This window comes from Tachypleus tridentatus, chromosome 3, assembly GCF_004210375.1.
Source record: "Tachypleus tridentatus isolate NWPU-2018 chromosome 3, ASM421037v1, whole genome shotgun sequence".
NCBI lineage: Eukaryota > Metazoa > Arthropoda > Merostomata > Xiphosura > Limulidae > Tachypleus > Tachypleus tridentatus.
Genome location: NC_134827.1, coordinates 80,757,552 through 80,777,071, shown reverse-complemented (window position 1 = coordinate 80,777,071; position 19,520 = coordinate 80,757,552). Strand labels below are relative to the sequence as shown.

Sequence of the window (19,520 nt, the reverse complement as noted above, 5' to 3'; positions counted from 1 at the left end):
TAAAACCCATAGCTTAAAAATAGAATTGAGGTGAAATGAAAAAGTTCTCAAAATAAGTTAAATTATTTACTTAAACAATTCTGCTTCCACATTGCATTTCTTAAAAACATAATAATTTTGAAAATGAAATTACATCTAACCGACCTATTTTACACTTTTTAAGAAACCAATTTAATACTGCCGTTTAGAATTTGTTATGGTCCTGATATAGTCAGGTAGTTAAGGCACTCGACTCGCAATCTGATCGCGGGTTCCAATGCCCGTCACACCAAACATGCTCGCTCTTTCAGCCGTGGGTGCATTATAATGCGGCAATCAATCACACTATTCGTTGGTAAAAAAGTAGCCCAAGAGTTGGCGGTGGGTGGTGATAAATAGCTGGCTTCTTTCTAGTCTTACACTACTAAATTAAGGACGGCTTGCGCAGATAGCCCTTGTGTAGCTTTGCGCGAAATTCAAAACAAACCAGTCATCTTGTTATGAAGCTATATTTTACAAGCATCTTGTTTCAAGCTTACAATTTTCTGGTGGTTGGTTACAAACCTACCTTTTGCTTCTCCAGAATCGAGGAAGAACAAAAACAATTGTACGTTTCTCATATAATTAATATATTTACGACCACAGTTTATCTAGTAAATGCATCATCAGGCTGGTAATTATATCCTATGACAAGCCTGCTGTACTGATGGTTACATTTTGTCACAATTCTAAGTTTTGCTGGAGTTATATTTTATTACAAGCCTACTTTACTTACAGTTATATCTCGTCATAAATCAACGTTAAACTAAACTAAACTAGCGTGGCAGGGGTTCAGTTTAGAGAGAAAGAAATCAGAAGAGTTCTCTCTCCAACTAGGGTGTTCAGGAACTTTATAGTTCCTCTTCGTCCCCTCTCGTGGATTGTTATTAAGATTAAGTGGTGTTTTTTTATTATTATTTTAATAAATTAATTATCGTTATTATTCTTGACTTTTTGGGTGGAGAATATCTCACTAAATGTTCTTTTGGGTGGAGGCAAAGGCAGCAGTGGAAAGAAAGGCCGGGACCTGTCCCGAAAGGAAAAAGTTGGGCAGATGTGAACATGAATGTAATTCATTCAAATTTAGATCAAATCAAACGGCCCGATTCTGGGTCTGGCAAAAGGGTTGCCTAGGCTGGGATCTAGAAATCCAATGCCTGAAGATTTTGATGTGGGGGGAAACGGGAGTGCCGCGAGAAAACCCACTTTCACACGACAGGCGCCGAAAGTTTTGCCTGTCGTGTGCCCTGTACCTGAAAAAGAGGAATTCATGTTAATAACATAGATTTTATTTATTTAGATTCTTTGTTGAGTGGATTGTGATTCTTGAAATATGTTGTAAGGTGATATGTATTTTGTTGGTGCACTTGATAATTTGTGTAGTGATGCCGTTAGTTTGTTTCTATTTTCTGCTTTTAGATAATATTTGAGAGAAAGTTCTGTTTTTCTATCTCTTATAGTTGGTAAATTACTAATTTGGTGTAGATAATTTGTTGGCGTAAAAGATGGTAAACTGAATGCGGATTTTAATATTTTGTTTTGTTGCACTTGGATTTTTTGGAGTGTGTTATTTGACATATTGTATGTTACTTGACATCCGTACAAAAACAACGTTTATCCAGTTGTTGTCTTTTATTTCAAGCCTACTTTTTAGTAGGCGTCGATGTAGATTTACATCTTTCTTTCTTATTTTCAAGTACAAATTTCTAACTTGTAGCTCCGTCATATCTTAACCAATTGGAGGTCTGTTTACAGATTTGGAACTGGGAAATAAACTCTTCCTATTAACGCATTGGACCACGCCCAAGGTATAAGTGCGCCTTACGCTTGATGTTGCTGGCACACAAAATTAAACCTACTAAAAAGGGAAAAGTATCATAGATCAATTTTCTCTAATATTACCAAAACGAATTTCAAATACTGCGGCAATTGAGGATTCTCACTTGTTTCTGATGTTTAAACACAAAACGGAATTTTTTGTCAATTCACCATTTAGTATCGAAAATAGATTTACAAGTTGTTTTCATCTCATCATTTTGTAATCAAAAGTAGAAGACGTAGTATTGTGGAATATAATAGACTGCGTGTTTGATTCACTCTTGAATCAAACTGTTCTTAACTGGGAACCAGTCACATACATTAAGAGACCAACTCTAAAACCTTTTCTAAACGTACACATGGGCGATATTAGTTTGGGAGAGCCAAAGAGTTTTGGGTGGTCTCCCTTCTAAGGTCAAACCAGGTTTGATGATAATATTTTAGATTTATTTTACTACTGATAAAATGTAATATTTGACGTAATAGCCTGGTAATAGTAGAATTTTCTTTGATTCGCCGTATCCTCTATCGTGGACAGAAGTTTCACTGATTCAAGGTTTATCAGCAGAGATCATGTAAGCAAACCAATGAAATACAAAAGAATATATTATAATGGTGATGTGTAAATAACATGTGTGGTATTTTTTTAAATTCTTTATAACTATACTGATGATCTTGGATCAGAAGAAACAAAAAAGGTTAGGCAGAATCAAAGAAATATTAGACCTTTACTTCACAGATTATATTTTAATGTTATCATTTTTATTAAAATACATGTGTAATGTCATCAACTCGGCTGAATAATTACTTTTGATTCCTACAACTTTTAAAGCCAGTCTTTGGGAAGGGTAACTGGTAACTAGTTTTCAGAATAGAACTTGATCGAATTCACTCTCAACTTGACGACAATGAAACTTGAATATTTTACGACATTACAATAATTTAGTTTAAATAGTTAAAGATTTTGTCTGTGCAACAAAATAACTCATGTTTACATTATATGTTGTGATTTGTTTCTTACTGTTTCCACAGATTTACCACAAATATGATGCTAATAGTGGGAACCACAGTAATGACTATCACCATGGCAATCATTCCTTTCTGTAGTTTACTATGGACGTTGGCTGTTGTGTTGGCTATAATGGGTTTTTTTATGGGCACAATCGACACAGTGGCGAACGTTTCTATGATCCGGTTATATGGAAAGGATGTTTCACCGTTTCTCCAGGAAAGTATTTATACTGTAAAAGCATTTTATGCATTAAAATTATTTTGGTGACTGGTATCATCAGACGGAGTAAAAAATTATCAGACATATGAGGCCATAGTGATGTGTTCAGTGGAATTATTTTCTAACACAACAAAAATATTAATGTTGAAGAGTAAGAAAGATATTGTTAAATATATATATATGAATACTGATACTTTGATAATTCCAATATAAATACATCCACAGTAGTAATACAGCTGAGTCATGTTTAGATAGACGATACTTTATTACAGGTGATCCAGAATATGAAAAAATTCTATTACTCTATATTCTACCCAAACAGGTCATTATCTCACTGCAATAAAAACAAAAATATTCGATAATAAAAATGAAATATGTATGAAGCGAAAAATCGAAATTTATACAATAATAAATTATGATATAATGAAAAAAATACGTATGATGTTCTACAATAATTTTTTTGAAGACATATATCAGATATTTATCAATGACTTATAAGCTAAATTGCATGTGAGTATTATAATATTTGATGATGATAGTGTTGTAGTATACAGTACAGGTACAAAAGAACATATGATTGCCATAATTTGTGAGGATATGAAAAATATATATTTGAACAATTAAATCATATTCACATATTTCACAAAGTAAATATATTCAATGAAAGTTAAAGATTCAGAAACTGGAATTTTTCTTATTACATACCATCATTAAAATTGTTGCGATGTAAATAGTTACAAATATCAATTAAATTATGAAGTGGTTATTGTATTTATTTCAGTCTTTAGGTTAGTTAAAATATCAACTTGAAAGTATATTTAAAAGAGTTAAATATATATTGAGGTTTATATATAAATGTATGTGTATAACGTATTGGTGTGAAAATGTTGAGAATTATATAAATTCAATTGTAAAAAGAAACAATTTAAAAATTATGTTTATAAATGTACATTACTGAATAGTATACAAACACGATATGTATGTACGTTTAAAATTTTAAATCCTGTAAAGAAAAACAAAATTTTGTTATGTTACAAATCATTGATTTAAATCAATTCATTTCATTTTGTAAAAAGAATTATGCGTAAACCTTATAATTATATGGCTACAAAAATATTTAAAACAAATACAAACTATATGATAGAATACATTATTCAATGAAGAAAATGTAGAAATTTTAAGACGTTATTTACGATGAAAATTTATATACATGTTAGTTTAATGCCTTTCTAAGCGCGCTTTTGCATATAGAGAAATGGTGTATAACTTTTGTAAGTATAATTAATTGCGTGTGTAAATAGGTCTACAAGACCTGAAGCTGAATTTTAAGAGATAGATCACAAATGTCAATATTCTACACAAATCTTGACCTGTGTACCTATCACAGAAACTGCATTTTTATATAATTTTGAATCTCTTGTGTAAACTCTAGGCACTTCATTTTTTCTATGGTGTTGGAGCCTTCTTAAGTCCGATGATAGTACAACCGTTCCTCTTGAATCAGGACTGTTCTCGCTTCATAGACAACACCACAAAAGTTGTCAATGAATACGAAGAAAACTACTCGTTGCCTGCCGCCACACTAGCTGAAGCTCAGAGTAAAACACACATTGACTTAGCTTTCTGGATCATGGCACTTTTGATGGTAAGAATAAGAACTTATTACTTATAATTAGTCAGATTTGTTTTTTAATGTAGTTGTGCTCGATGTCTGAGATTTTAGGTTTCTTTATTGTTTACAGGTTTACTTCATTGTCTGTGTATTTTTCATTTCTTTACTATTTTCACCGATTTTTTCCTTTAAGCAATCAAAAGCCTGTCTTAATTGTAAGATGTTTTGTCAAGAGCAATCATAGACCACACAGAAACTAGGGAGTGTGAATATCTTCAGGATGAGACACTGAGAAAAACTCATTGTTCTGTCATCCTGAAATTTGTTTGAGTATTAGAGTATCGGTTGCATCTCAATTAGGTACTGGCTAAAACCCCACAAGAGAGAGATTGTGAACAACAACCGTGTCTCTGCAAGTGAAGTCAAGCATAGTTTGTTTCTGATTTTCCAAGGTAAAGTTAATAAGGATGTTTTTTTCTGGAATATTTATGGTGGAATGCTGTTTAAAAGAACTACAAAACTCAAGAACAAATATTTCAATTCCTGATTTGATCTAAAATGAACCAATCATGTATTCCATCGAACACTGGAAAACAGTCATGGTGAAGTTGCATCAATAAGTCAACACAGTGGGTAAATGAGTGTTTCATTGCGCCAAGTTTAAGGTTTGAAAGAAAAAGAACCACCGTGACCATCCACACAGATGAAACTTACCTCATGATGGCTTTGAAAGACTGCAAATACATGCTAGTGTAAGAGTTCTTTCATTTTTAAAGATCAAATCCTCTTGTGGATCGACTAGAATTTGACAAGGTTCCAAACAATACCAATTATTGCCAAGACTCAGATCTCCCTTTCTAATGTCACCATTGTGGCCATCGTCAGCATAATCATGCAGATGAACTAGTCACCTCATAAACACATAAGTATTATCAGGATGCTAGAAATATGAGGCGAATGAAGAAACTAAGTGTTGTGGATAAATGTTTTAAGGGTCGAGAGAGAGTTAGCATACTTCTTGACCATGTCAGGAGTGCAATGTTAACTGCTTTCAAAGTTAAACTTAAATGTTAGCTTAAGGACAAGCCTGAAACAGAGGAAAAAGGAAATGTATGGAATGAAGATAGGTTATTCATTTTCTATCTCTTTATTTGAATGTAAAATTTGAAAAATGTTTGCGTTTGTTTTAATTTTTGTAGTTAATGAGAACGACCAGTCACGTGGATAGCGCTAATAATTTCCCATTTAATAAAAGACGTTAATTTTGAGTAAAAGTACAGATGTGATCCCAAAGGATTTGATTGACAAAAGACTTCATAATGGAAGAAAATCTGTCCACCAGTTCAGTGTCCAGTGAAATGAAGGCATACAATGTCCGATGCGAGTACATGCGTGCTTTTAATGTCTCATATAAATATAGTTCTCATGTCCAGTCTATTTATTTATTAGCTTAAAATCGGACAGTTTATCTAAACACAAGCTAATACTATATGTGGTAATCGATTTAGCCTAAGAATACCACATCACTTTTACTGTTTGGTTCCATGGTAGTTGTGACTCTTTCGTTATTATTATTCGTATTTGTATACATTGTGATTGTTTCATTGCTTATGTTGTTTAATTATTTTTACTAATTTTATTTATGTAACGTTTATGTTCCTTACTATTTTCACTAATCGTTTCAACAGTGATTGTTGTCGTCTCACTGTCTATCTTTTGTTTGATTTATTATGATGTTAAAAAAGTTTAAAAAACTAATTAACTACAAGAATATGAAACTCTATAACCCAACTGCTTTTGAAAAAGGGATCTTTGTTTCATTAGGAACAGAATGACGATAAGAGACCCATTTTCCAACACAGTTGGGTTACAAGATAAAATATCAGTTTTTCAACAGAGTTAGGGCTATAATATTTCGTATTTTTATCTTGTCGTTTATTTACTTCTTTCATTGTCTGTCTTCATGATGGTTGGAGTTGTTTTGTTTATGTGTTTTTGTTTCGTTGGCTATGTATCTTTTCGTTTCTTTACTATTTTCACTATTTATTTCCACGGTGAAGCTGTTTCGTTATCTATGTATATTTTCTTTGTCTTTTCTTATGATGTTCTAGTAGTTAAATGACTAGAAAAGCTATTTATTAAAAAACTACTTCTCTTGTAGGTTCCAGTTGTCATTCTCTCTTTGAGTCTCGTTGGAAAACAAGAGCACAAAGAGACTTATCCAATAAACTCGACACATATTGCCTCAAACACACAGAATGGTTATGGAAATATAGATTGTGGTAAGAGAAAGCGATCGTGTTGATTTTACTTATGAATTTTTTTTTCTACTTAATGTTTATAGCGCTTAATTTCAGTACACTTGCTAGTAACATTAGGAAATCGTCATTTTCTTATTCCTTCAACATTTTTATGCCCCTCCATAAGTTTCATTTTTATATGATGCGTGCATGGAACATATATTATTACGCTACCTGATGTAGTTGTAAGAAATTCATGATATTCTAAAGAAAGTTCATATAAAAAAACAACAACACATTCTTACATTGCTGATTTTGTAAACATACTTGGTGTCATGACACAAGAAGAAACATCATTTTCAAAATATTTTTGAGTATATGCTTTTAAATAGACCTAACAAGTGTAGAATCACCAAAAAGACAATCAATTTTCATAGACGATTTAATTTTTTAACCTAATTAGCGTTGTCTGTCATAAAAATAAATCACTTTCATACGTGTTTATTATTCATTTCTTAATATAATTAGTGTCATAACAAAGGAAATTTATTTTGTTTGTTTTGAATTTCGGGCAAAGCTACTCGAGGGCTATCTGCGCTAACCATTTCTAATTTAGCAGTGTAAGACTAGAGGGAAGGCAGCTAGTCATCACCTCCCACCGCCAACTCTTGGGCTACTCTTTTACCAACGAATATTTGGATTTACCAAAACATTATAACGCCCCCACGGCTGAAAGGGTGTGCATGTTTGGTGCAACAGGGATTCGAACCCGCGCCCCTCAGATTTCGAGTCCAACGCCTTAACCCACCTGGCCATGCTGGGCCTGTTAGAAAAATAGTGAACATAAGTGTTTTGATTTTATATTCTTTAATCATGCCATTCAGTTCCGTTCACCCCACTTGTATGCTTCGTGACGTCATGCTCCACTTGGCCATCATTGGCTGCGTCTGATCACGTCACATCACTTGGCCTTAATATCTGTGCTGGAGGGAACTTCTTGCGCTTAGAAGTCGACTTGTGACTGTAGTAATTGTGCGTCATTTGTGATTTTTTTACTAATCTTTCAATCCCTTCATACAAACTATGTCGAGCAAAAACAGAAAGTGGTCGGACGAATACGTACAATATAGATTCATGTGTATAACCGAACATGATGGGAGTCAGCGTCCTGAATGCATGATTTGCAATGCCAAGTTGAGCAATTCTAGTCTAGCACCGGCAAAACTAAGAGAACACTCCCTAAAGCTGCATGGAGATGGGAAATACAAGAATACAACGCTTGCTGATTTCAAGGTAAAGAGAGCCAGATTCGATGAAAAGGCTACTTTGCCTGTTCTCGGCTTTGTACCAATCCACAAACTGATCCTTACAGCATCGTACGAAGTTGCGTACTTGATCGCAAAGCAGGGCAAACCACACACCATTGGTGAAGCACTCATAAAACCAGCTGCGTTGAAGATGGCGAATATCGTGCTGTGAAAAGCTGCTGAAAATAAGTTATCCCAAATTCCTCTTCCAAATGACACCATCAGCAGCAGAATAGATGACATGAGCGATGACATCTTGGCTCAAATAGTTGCAGATCTGATTTCAAGCCCAGCAAAATTTAGCCTTGAACTCGACGAGACCACCGACGTTTCCAATCTAAGCCATCTTGTTGTATTCGTGCGCTATGTGAAGAACGACGAGATAAAAGATTTTTTATTTTGTAAGTCTCTTACAACAACTACGGCAGCCAACATGAAGAAACTTGTGGATGACTTCTTCAGAGACAACGATCTTTCGTGGGATATGGTTTCTGCAGTTTGTTCGGACGGAGCTCCAGTCATGCTGTGACGAAACTCTGGTTTTGGTGCGCTGGTGAAAGCCAATGCACCACACATCATTGTAACGCACTGTGTTCAGCACAGGCATGCGTTGGCAACAAAAACCTTGTCTTCAAAACTGGCAGAAGTATTAAAAAATTGTAATGGAATGTGTGAACTTTGTGCGAAATAGTGCCCTGAAGCACCGCATCTTCAAAGAGCTGTGTAATGAAATGGGCTCTAAATTCGAGGTGCTTTTGTACCATTCTAACGTTCGGTGGTTATCCCGGGAAAAGGTGCTGAATCGTGTTTTTACCATGCGTGTGGTATTAGCCCTGTTATTATGAGAACACCAACATTGTCATGCAGATTGCTTTGAAAAATTTGAATTCATTCTCATTTTGGCGTACATGGCCGATATCTTCAATGCTCTCAATCAACAGATGCAGGGCGGTGGAGTCAACATCATCAAAGCGGAAGAAAACCTGAAGGCTTTTCAAAAAAAGCTACCGTTATGGAAACGACGAACAGAGAATGATAACTTTACAAACTTTCCCCTGCTGGACGACTATGTAAGTAAGATCGAAGATGTGTCTGAAATCGGAGACATTTCTGTACTTAGGGAACTGAAGCAAGCATTTGCCATGCACTTAGATGAGCTTGCAAAGTCTCTCGACGGATACTTTACTCACCAGAGAGTCATATCTAGCATGGGTGAGACAGCCGTTCACGTTTAGTGTTGCGACACCAAATGTCAATGATGAATACCTCGATGAACTCATTGAACTTCAGCAGAGCCAGGTTCAACAGCAACTTTTCAGAACAACAACACTCTCAACATTTTGGTGTCTTATTGCTAAGAAAGCCATTGAGATACTCATACCGTTTGTTACAACGTATCTTTGCGAGCAATCCTTTTCGAGGATGGTAGACATAAAAGCGAAGAAAAGGAACAGACTTTGTTGCGAAACTGATATGAGAGTGGCATTTGCCAAGGTGAAGCCGCGCATTTCTGAACTTGTCTCTGAAAGGCAATAGCAAAAGTCACATTCATTTGCAGTAAATATTCATTGAGTTATGTTTTTGTTTTTGTGTAAAATTCATGTTTTGTTGGTTTTGTTCTGTGAACACAGTGATATTGTGTGCAACTGATGCATGGTTCATTTTGTGCACTAATAAAATATCTGCTTAGGTTTTGAATTTGAAAAAATCATATTTTATTTTTCCAATTACGAAGAGTTCAATGAATGCAAGTACGAAACTTCCGGGGTTCAGTACCTCCAACAAGGTTGAGAACCACTGCATTAGAATGAAGAAAGGTATCTTCTGTTTGTAGTTTAACTTATTAGTATTGTGTTATCAGAAACAGAGTCCACTTTCATTTGTCAAAGGCCCAGCATGGCCAGGTGGTTAAGGCACTCGACTTGTAATCCGAGGATCACGAGTTCGAATCCCCGTCACACCAAACTTGCTCGCCCTTTTAGCCGAGGGCGCGATATAATGTGACGGTCAATCCCACTATTCGTTGGTAAAAGAGTATCCCAAGAGTTGGCGGTGGGTGGTGATGACTAGTTGCTTTCCCTCTAGTCTTACACTGCTAAATCAGGGACGGCTAACGCAGATAGCCCTCAGGTAGCTTTGCGCGAAATTCAAAACAAACAAAACCAAACTTTCGCATGTGTTTTAAACTAATTAGTGTCGTGCTATCAGAAAGACATTTGTCTTCCTTGTATAGGTTTATTTAACATTTCTTTTTGGTGTTTGCTGTGATTGTTTCAGTTGTTTTTATGGTTTGTTTCATTTGTCCATCTAAGAAGACAAGAAAAAAGAAGCGACGTCTCATGTAGTCCTGGTGACAACTTTATGTACTGGCATCCTTTTCCTCTGTGATGGATTACAAGTATGTTATGTAAACCACTACGTATATTTTTATTTACAGATAGTTTCGGAGTTCGTTAAAAGCCACAAATACAAAAACGTGTAAATATACAGTACTGTGCAAAAGAATTAGGACAAGAGAATATTTTGTTATTTTTTCCATTTTATTCTTCCATGCTATTACAGATGTAACTTTCATCACTATGGTAACGCTTCACTGATCCCTGTTAGCAACTGAATTAAGTAAGGTGAGAATATTTATCATTCTTTAGAATTCCCATATACTTGTAACAAGAACATGCTGTAAGGGTTCTGTTCGAATGAACATTCTAGTAAAATGTAGTCTTAACTGTATAGAAAGAAGCTACTATATTATACTAGAATAAATTAAGTTAAAACACTCCTCAAATAAAACTTGATAACAACATTGTTTAAATTATATGTTACGTTGTGTTGTCATGCTACGGCCCAAAAAAGCGCAGAGAATGGTCATTAGAGCTGAGATTTTACATAAAAGCTTTACGCAAACTGTGATAAATTGCTGCAGTCTTGAAATGCTTCCTAAACACTGTCAAGTGCACACTAGATCGTGAGACTGAAACATATAAATTTGAAACTAGGAAAGGAAGAAGCAGAACACCTAAACTCAATGATACTGATGTTAAGTATCTTTGTTTATACAGCCTGCAGAACAGAAGGAAGACTCTCAGTGATCTCAAACATGAGAAAGACGACCGTGTACCAGATGACAGAAAAGTGTCCAGGTCTACAGTATCAACAAGAGGATAGAATATTTGGTCTTGTGGCAGTTAAAAAATTTTACTTCCATCTCTAAGAGACTAACATTTGCTAAAAAGTACATAAACTAGACTATTGATAAATGGAAAGAGGTGGTACGGACAGATAGATAAGTCCAAGTTTGAAATACTTGGTTCAAGTCAGAGGTTGTACGTTCGGTAGAAGAAAGGTGAAGGATACTTACCTCAGTGCATAGCACCTACCATGAAACGTAGAGAAGGCAGTGTGATGGTTTAGGGGTGTTTTTCTGCTGAGGTAACAGGAGATATTTGCAAAATAGATGGAATAATATTTATATTAACTGTTTGGTTAATTCAAGCACTTCCACTGAGTTTAAATTAGACTGAATATGAAGATTAATAACATTTTCATGCTTCACTCGTGGTTTACCTTCCACTGTTCTTTGAAAGTAGCCTGAAATCTAATTTTGGCTTTGCTCTTACACTTTTGCACAGTACTATGGTTAAAACAAAGACTTCAAATTTTCATTGTATCTTTACATGACAATTCTTGAGATAAGAAATTTGATGAGCTGTACCTCTATTTTGTATAACAAGTTCAATTTAAATTTTATTTCTTATTTTCTCGAGACGATTTCGAAGCAATAGTTCAATCGTTTTCTAATTCCTAGGGTGATTTGAGATTAAAACGTCTGAGTGACTTGTAATACAGCGAACTATCGTTTTCTTCAAAAAGGAATTTGAGATTAAAACGTCTGAGTGACTTGTAATACAGCGAACTATCGTTTTCTTCAAAAAGGAATTTGAGATTAAAACGTCTGAGTGACTTGTAATACAGCGAACTATCGTTTTCTTCAAAAAGGAATTTGAGATTAAAACGTCTGAGTGACTTGTAATACAGCGAACTATCGTTTTCTTCAAAAAGGAATTTGAGATTAAAACGTCTGAGTGACTTGTAATACAGCGAACTATCGTTTTTTTCCAAAAGGAATTTGAGATTAAAACGTCTGAGTGACTTGTAATACAGCGAACTATCGTTTTTTTCAAAAGGAATTTGAAATTAAAACGTCTGAGTGACTTGTAATACAACGAACCATCGTTTTCTTCAAAAAGGAATTTGAAAACAAAATGTCTGAGTAACTGGTTACTACAAAATTGTCAGTGTTGTCCCTCTAACAAACAGAGTGTAATTGGTTAATAAAAAAAGTGATGTTGTTGTCCCCTAACAGGCAGAATGTAACTAGTTAACAAAATGGTGTTAATGTTGGCTGTCTAATAGGCAGTTGGTAACTAGTCAATAAAATGGTGTTAATGTTGGCTTTCTAACACACAGAATGTAACCGATTAATATAATGGTGTTATGTTGTCCCTCTAATAGGCAGGATGTGGAGGATATATTTACTCGTATGGAGTGAAGGGCCCCTCTCGACTACCACCAACTGAGGCTGCATTTCTAAATGCTTTGTTTTGGGTAAGAAAAGGTTTATTTTCAAAATTAACTTTTCATTATTTATCTAGCTGTTTAAAAATGAAATCTATTGATTGTAAGAATGCTTGCCTTTACTTTGAACTTGTCATTATAACAAGAAACGTGATTTTGCATTCAGGAATGCGTATATGTATCACGTCATCCTTTAAGTAACGTCCGATTTTAGGTTAAGAAAAAGAGAAAAGATTTCAAACGCGTTTAATGTTATTTAATCAATAATGTATGTCCCATTACTATTAATTACTTTCTGCCAACGATTCACAAGCTTCTGAATACTACTTCTATAAAATTCTTGGGGTTTGGAAGAAAAGAATGTAGAGAGGGTAATTTTGAATATTCATGCGTTACAAGTTTTTTTTCATCAAGATATTTCTACAAACTTCGGAATAGATGACAATCTGATGGGGCAAGGTCTGGGGAATGAGGAGGATGTGAAAGTTTTTTTCCCAGTCTAGCTCTTCAATTTTTGCAGATGTGATTCTTGTTGTATGGGGCTGTGCATCATACTGGTGTAACACAACTCTTTATTCAACATTCAAGCGCTCTAACTGTTGACAATAGAAGTCTGATGTAGTCATTACATTGAGTGGCAGCAACTCAAAGTGGATCACACCAACAATATCCCACCAAAAGCTTAACAAAACTTTCCTAGGATGGAGGTCCATTTTTGGCTGTGCTTCAGCAAGTTTACTTGTACTGAACCATTGTCTGCAGCTCTTGACAGTTTCATAATATATCCATTTTTCATCTCCAGTTACTAACCTGTCCAAAAAAGGTGAGTTACGTTCACGAGAGTGCAGAGAAGTGCAAATGTCTACTCTTGCTGTAAGGTTGGCTTCTGTCAAATCATGGGAGACCCATTTTCCAAGTTTTGACACCTTTCCAAGTTGTTTCAGATAATGGTTAACTGTTGAATGAATTGGATTAAGCTTCTGTGCTAGTACTTCAAATGTTACAGCACAATCTTCATCATGTGCAGCCAGCAACAAGTCATCATGAAACTCAACAGGACGACCTGAACGTGGCGCATCGCTTAAGCTGTAGTCACCTGATCTGAGCTTCTGAAACCACTTTCGACATTTCTTTCGTTGAGAGACTCCGCATCATAAACACCTCGAATGTTTCGTGTAGTTTCTACTGCACTATTGCTTTTTGTAAGCTCTTAAAGCATGATATGCCTAATGTGCTCCTCAGACACATCCATCTTCATAAGCGTTTACTTGATTAATGATAAAAAAAAAGTGGAGTTTGGTTAGTTTCTTCTATTTGTCTGAATATTTTTATACATGTCCTACTACACATTTCAGTCATTAAAGCCATCCATAAAGACAAAAATGATGATGCACTTTCTGTATTAAATTTTCGGACATTACTTAAGGGATGACTTGATATATATGTATACATATATACACAGACACACACACACACATATACATATATAACGGTTATATTACATATACTAAATATATTATAGGTTCTACTGCGGTGGAAATATTTTTATAAACTTTAGGTTTGGTTGTAATTCATATAATGTTAATTATATATTTTTTGTATTTGTTATAGGCAAATATATGTCAGAGAAACAGAAAATTTAAGTTTAAAAATAAAATTATACAGATATCATGTCAAAAATGCAAACAATACCTACTATTTGTTAACAAACACATTGATAAGTGAATTGTAGAAGAAATATCACACTTCCGAAGAGCCTTTTCCCAAATATTTCCATTTTGGAATTCTCGTGGAAATTTGAAATCCCATTAAATATTACGTAGTTTACTAAATACAGGTAGTTTAAAACATATATAAATCTTTAAGGTAAAAACACAGGAAGTTTTAAATTAAATAAGTCTTTTTGGGTTGTTCTAAAAAGCTTCTTTGGTAGAAACTGGACAGTATTCTGGATGTTACAATATTTTACGTATTTGTTGTTTTGTTTTAAAATATATTTAAAGTCATTTGATATTCCTTCATTTTTATTAATTACTTTCTTTAGCAAAATTATTCATTTCATTGTATACAGCGTAAGGTTTAGCTTGTATCAGTTGTTTCTTAACTATAGTTTACATTATAAATCATATATATAGTTGGGAAACATGCGTAGAACAGTCAACGAAACTAATTTGTGTTTAGCCCTTCCATTCTGAACATTTACGATAAGTTAATTACAAATTCTTGATAGTTGTTGTGGCTCTCCACCAGGATTCTGAGTAGTATTGTTAAAGCTGTTAAACAGATAAAAACGGAATAACTTGTTCAATATGACATCCGCTCGCTTTAGAACCGATTTTACAAACGATGAGTTTGTTAGGTTTTCCATGTTCCCTTTACATCATAGTTCTCGATGCATTCTGGAAACAGATTTGTTGATGACATGTCTGGAGCAGTCCTGGAAGATCACAAATAGTACGGGAGTAGTGGTAGCAAATGTAGACCAAATAGGCTCTCCTAACAATATTTTTAGTAAATGAGGTTGCAATTGTTGAGCAGGTGTAGAAAGATGTATCAATTTATTTTTCTATTCTATCGTTAAAGATATTTCTTATGTCATTGATTATGATGTTCTAATGTTTCTATATTTGTTAATCTAGTTTCTTTGTTTTGAATTTCGCGCAAAGCCACACGAGCGCTAACTGCGCCAGCCGTCTCTAATTTAGCAGTGTTAGGCGAGATGGAAGGCAGCTAGTCATCACCACCCACTGTTAACTTTTGGGCTACTCTTTTACCAACGAATAGTGGGACTGACCATCACATTATAACGTCCCCACAATTGAAAGGGCGAGCATGTTCGGTGTGACGGGAATTCAAACCCGCGACCCTCACATCACGAGTAGATAACCTTAACATGCTGGCCATGCCGGAACAGTTAATCTGGTCATTTAACTTCTTAGATGTTTTTATATCTCTCTCGATTTTGGTGTTCTAATTTCTCAAAACATCTTTTTCACCATCGTCAATGTTGTCTTAGGTCAGATTTCATTTTGGTGTTCTAATTTCTCAAAACATCTTCTTCACCTTCCTCAGTGTTGTCTTTAGTCAGATTTGATTTTGGTGTTCTAATTTCTTAAAACTTCTTCACCCTCGTCAATGTTTTCTTTAGTCAGTTTTGAAATTGGTGTTCTCAATTTCTTAAAACATCCTCTTCACCCTCGTCAATCTTGTCTATAGTCAGATTTGATTTGGGGTTTTAATTTCTTAAAACATCTTCTTCACCCTCGTCATTGTTGTCTTTAGTCAGATTTCATTTTGCTGTTCCAATGTCTTAAAACATCTTCTTCACCCTTCTTCAACAGTTAATGTTGTGTTTAGTCTGATTTGATTTTGGTTTTCTAATTTCTTAAAACATTCTCTTCACACTTCGTAAATATTGTCTTTAGTCTCATTAGATTTTGGAGTTTTAATTTCTTTAAACAACCTCTTCACTCTTTGTCAATGTTATCTTTAGACAGATTTGATTTTGATGTTCTAATTTCTTAAAACATCTTCTTCACCCTCGTCAATGTTGTCTTTAGTCAGATTTGATTTGGTGTTCTAATTTCTTAAAACATCTTCTTCACCTTCGTCAACGTTGTCTTCAGTCTGATTCGATTTTGGTGTTCTAATTTCTTAAAACATCCTCTTCTCCCTTCCTCAGTGTTGTCTTTAGTCAGATTTGATTTTGGTGTTCTAATTTCTAAAAACATTTTCTTCACCCTTCGTCAATGTTGTCTTTAGTCTGATTTGATTTTAGTTTTCTAATTTCTTAAAACATCCTCTTCACCCTTCGTCAATATTGTCTTTAGTCTCATTAGATTTTGGTGTTTTAATTTCTTTAAACATCCTCTTCACTCTTTGTCAATATTGTCTTTAGTCTCATTAGATTTTGGTGTTTTAATTTCTTTAAACATCCTCTTCACACTTCGTCAATATTGTCTTTAGTCTCATTAGATTTTGGTGTTTTAATTTCTTTAAACAACCTCTTCACTCTTTGTCAATGTTATCTTTAGACAGATTTGATTTTTATGTTCTAATTTCTTAAAACATCTTCTACACCCTCGTCATTGTTGTCTTTAGTCAGATTTCATTTTGCTGTTCCAATGTCTTAAAACATCTTCTTCACCCTCGTCAATGTTGTCTTTAGCCAGATTTGATTTTTGTATTCTAATTTTTTAAAACATTCTCTTAAACTTTCTTCAATGTTGTCATTAGTCTGATTTGATTTTGGTGTTCTAATTTCTTAAAACATCTTCTTCACTTTCGTCAATGTTGTCTTTATTCAGATTTGATTTGGTGTTTTAATTTCTTAAAACATCTTCTTAACCTTCGTCTATGTTGTCTTTAGTCAGTTTTGATTTTGGTGTTCTAATTTCTTAAAACATCCACTTCACCTTCGTCAATGTTGTCTTTCTTCAGATTTGATTTTGCTGTTCTAATTTATTAAAACATCTTCACCCTCTCCAATGTTGTCTTTAGTCAGTTTTGATTTTGTTTTTCTAATTTTTTAAAACTTCTTCTTCACTTTTGTAAATGTTTTTTTTAGTCAGATTTGATTTTGCTGTTCTAATTTCTTAAAACATCCTCTTCACTCCCGTAAATGTTTTTAGTCAGATTTGATTTTGGTGTTCTAATTTCTTAAAACATCTTCTTCACCTTCGTCAATGTTTTCTTTAGTCAGATTTGATTTTGGTGTTCTAATTTTTTATAACATCTTCTTAATCTTCGTCAATGTTGTTTTTAGTCAGTTTCAATTTTGGTTTTCTAATCTCTTAAAACTTCTTCTTCACCTTTGTAAATGTTTCCTTTATTCAGATTTGATTTGGCTGTTTTAATTTCTTAAAACATCCTCTTCACCCTCGTCAATGTTTTAATCAGATTTGATTTTGGTGTTCTAATTTCTTAAAACATCTTCTTCACCTTCGTCAATGTTGTCTTTAGTCAGATTTGATTTTGGTTTTCTAATTTCTTAAAACATTCTCTTTACCCTTCGTCAATGTTGTCTTTAGTCTGATTTGATTTTCGTGTTCTAATTTCTTTAAACATCTTCTTCATTCTCGTCAATGTTGTCTTTAGTAAGTTTTGATTTTGGTTTTCTAATCTCTTAAAACTTCTTCTTCACCTTTCTAAATATTGCCTATACTCAGATTTTAATTTTGGTGTTCTAATTTTTTAAAACATCTTCTTAACCTTCGTCAATGTTGTCTTTAGTCAGATTTGATTTTGCTGTTTTAATTTCTTAAAACATCTTCTTCACCTTCGTTAATGTTGTCTTTATTCAGATTATTTAGATGTCCTAATTTCTTAAAACATCTTCACCGTCGTGAATGTTGTCTTTAGTCAGATTTGATTTTGGTGTTCTAATTTCTTAAAACATCCTCTTCATTCTCGTCAATGTTGTCTTTAGTCAGATTTGATTTTGGTGTTCTAATTTCTTAAAACATCCTCTTCATTCTCGTCAATGTTGTCTTTAGTCAGTTTTGATTTTGGTGTTCTAATTTCTTAAAACTTCTTCACTCTCGTCAGTGTTGTCTTTAATCAGATTTGATTTAAGTGTTCTAATTTATTAAAACATCCTCTTCATTCTCGTCAATGTTGTCTTTAGTCAGATTTGATTTAGGTGTTCTAATTTGTTAAAACATCTTCTTAACCTTCGTCAATGTTGTCTTTAGTCAGATTTGATTTTGCTGTTCTAATTTCTTAAAACATCTTCTTCACCCTCGTCAATGTTTTTAGTCAGATTTAATTTAGGTGTTCTAATTTCTTAAAACATCTTCTTCACCTTCGTGAATGTTGTCTTTATTCAGATTATTTAGATGTTCTAATTTCTTAAAACATCTTCTTAACCTTCGTCAATGTTGTCTTTAGTCAGTTTTGATTTTGGTTTTCTAATCTTTTAAAATTTCTTCTTGACCTTTGTAAATGTTGTCTTTAGTTAGATTTGATTTTGATGTTCTAATTTTTTAAAACATCTTCACCTTCCTCAATGTTGTCTTCAGTTAGATTTGATTTTGGTGTTCTAATTTTTTAAAACATCTTCACCTTCCTCAATGTTGTCTTCAGTCAGTTTTTATTTTGGTGTTCTAATTTTTTAAAACATCTTCACCTTCCTCAATGTTGTCTTCAGTCAGTTTTTATTTTGGTGTTCTAATTTCTTTGAATATTATGTTTCTTTTACTTCACATATTAAATTTCCATTTCTGACATTTTGACCTTTTTTTAATTTTTTATATAGTTTTCTTATTATTTTTTTTATTTATTTCTTCGTTTTCTACTTTTCGATCTTTATCGTCTTGTCTTCTTTTAATTTTATATTTCTTTCTTTTTACCTTCTTTCACTGCTCTGTCTTCGCGTATTCTTAACTCCACTGTTTTGTTGTCTACAGCGAACGCTACACATCAGTTGATGCTCATGTTGTCATTTTATTCTAACCAAAATGATTCCATTTCTGAGAGTAGTGTTGTAATGCGTTTCATCGTTGGGCAGGTTACTTTAAATTATTTATTGGAAATAATGCGAAATACAGACCACCTAACTAATTAATTTGTTATAAGCTACTATCATTTGCAAGTCTACTCTACAAGCAGCGTTTGAACTGAAATTCCTAAACCTATTAGGCATCTAACTCACAAATAAACTTACTTGCGGAGTTTATTCACTAATCGAACAATTACACACAAGCTGGATGACTCATTGT

General features: G+C 33.8%; 1 protein-coding gene across 1 annotated transcript in view; it reads left to right on the top strand.

The window, feature by feature from the left end:
* Positions 1-19,520, top strand: part of LOC143245905 (major facilitator superfamily domain-containing protein 4A-like) — a 36,375-nt gene that overhangs the window by 4,632 nt on the left and 12,223 nt on the right. The window contains exons 2-6 of the mRNA XM_076492157.1: positions 2,869-3,079; positions 4,500-4,712; positions 6,841-6,961; positions 10,539-10,624; positions 12,739-12,831. Of these exons, the coding sequence (XP_076348272.1) occupies positions 2,869-3,079; positions 4,500-4,712; positions 6,841-6,961; positions 10,539-10,624; positions 12,739-12,831 (724 nt within the window). The remainder of the gene's footprint in view (positions 1-2,868; positions 3,080-4,499; positions 4,713-6,840; positions 6,962-10,538; positions 10,625-12,738; positions 12,832-19,520) is intronic.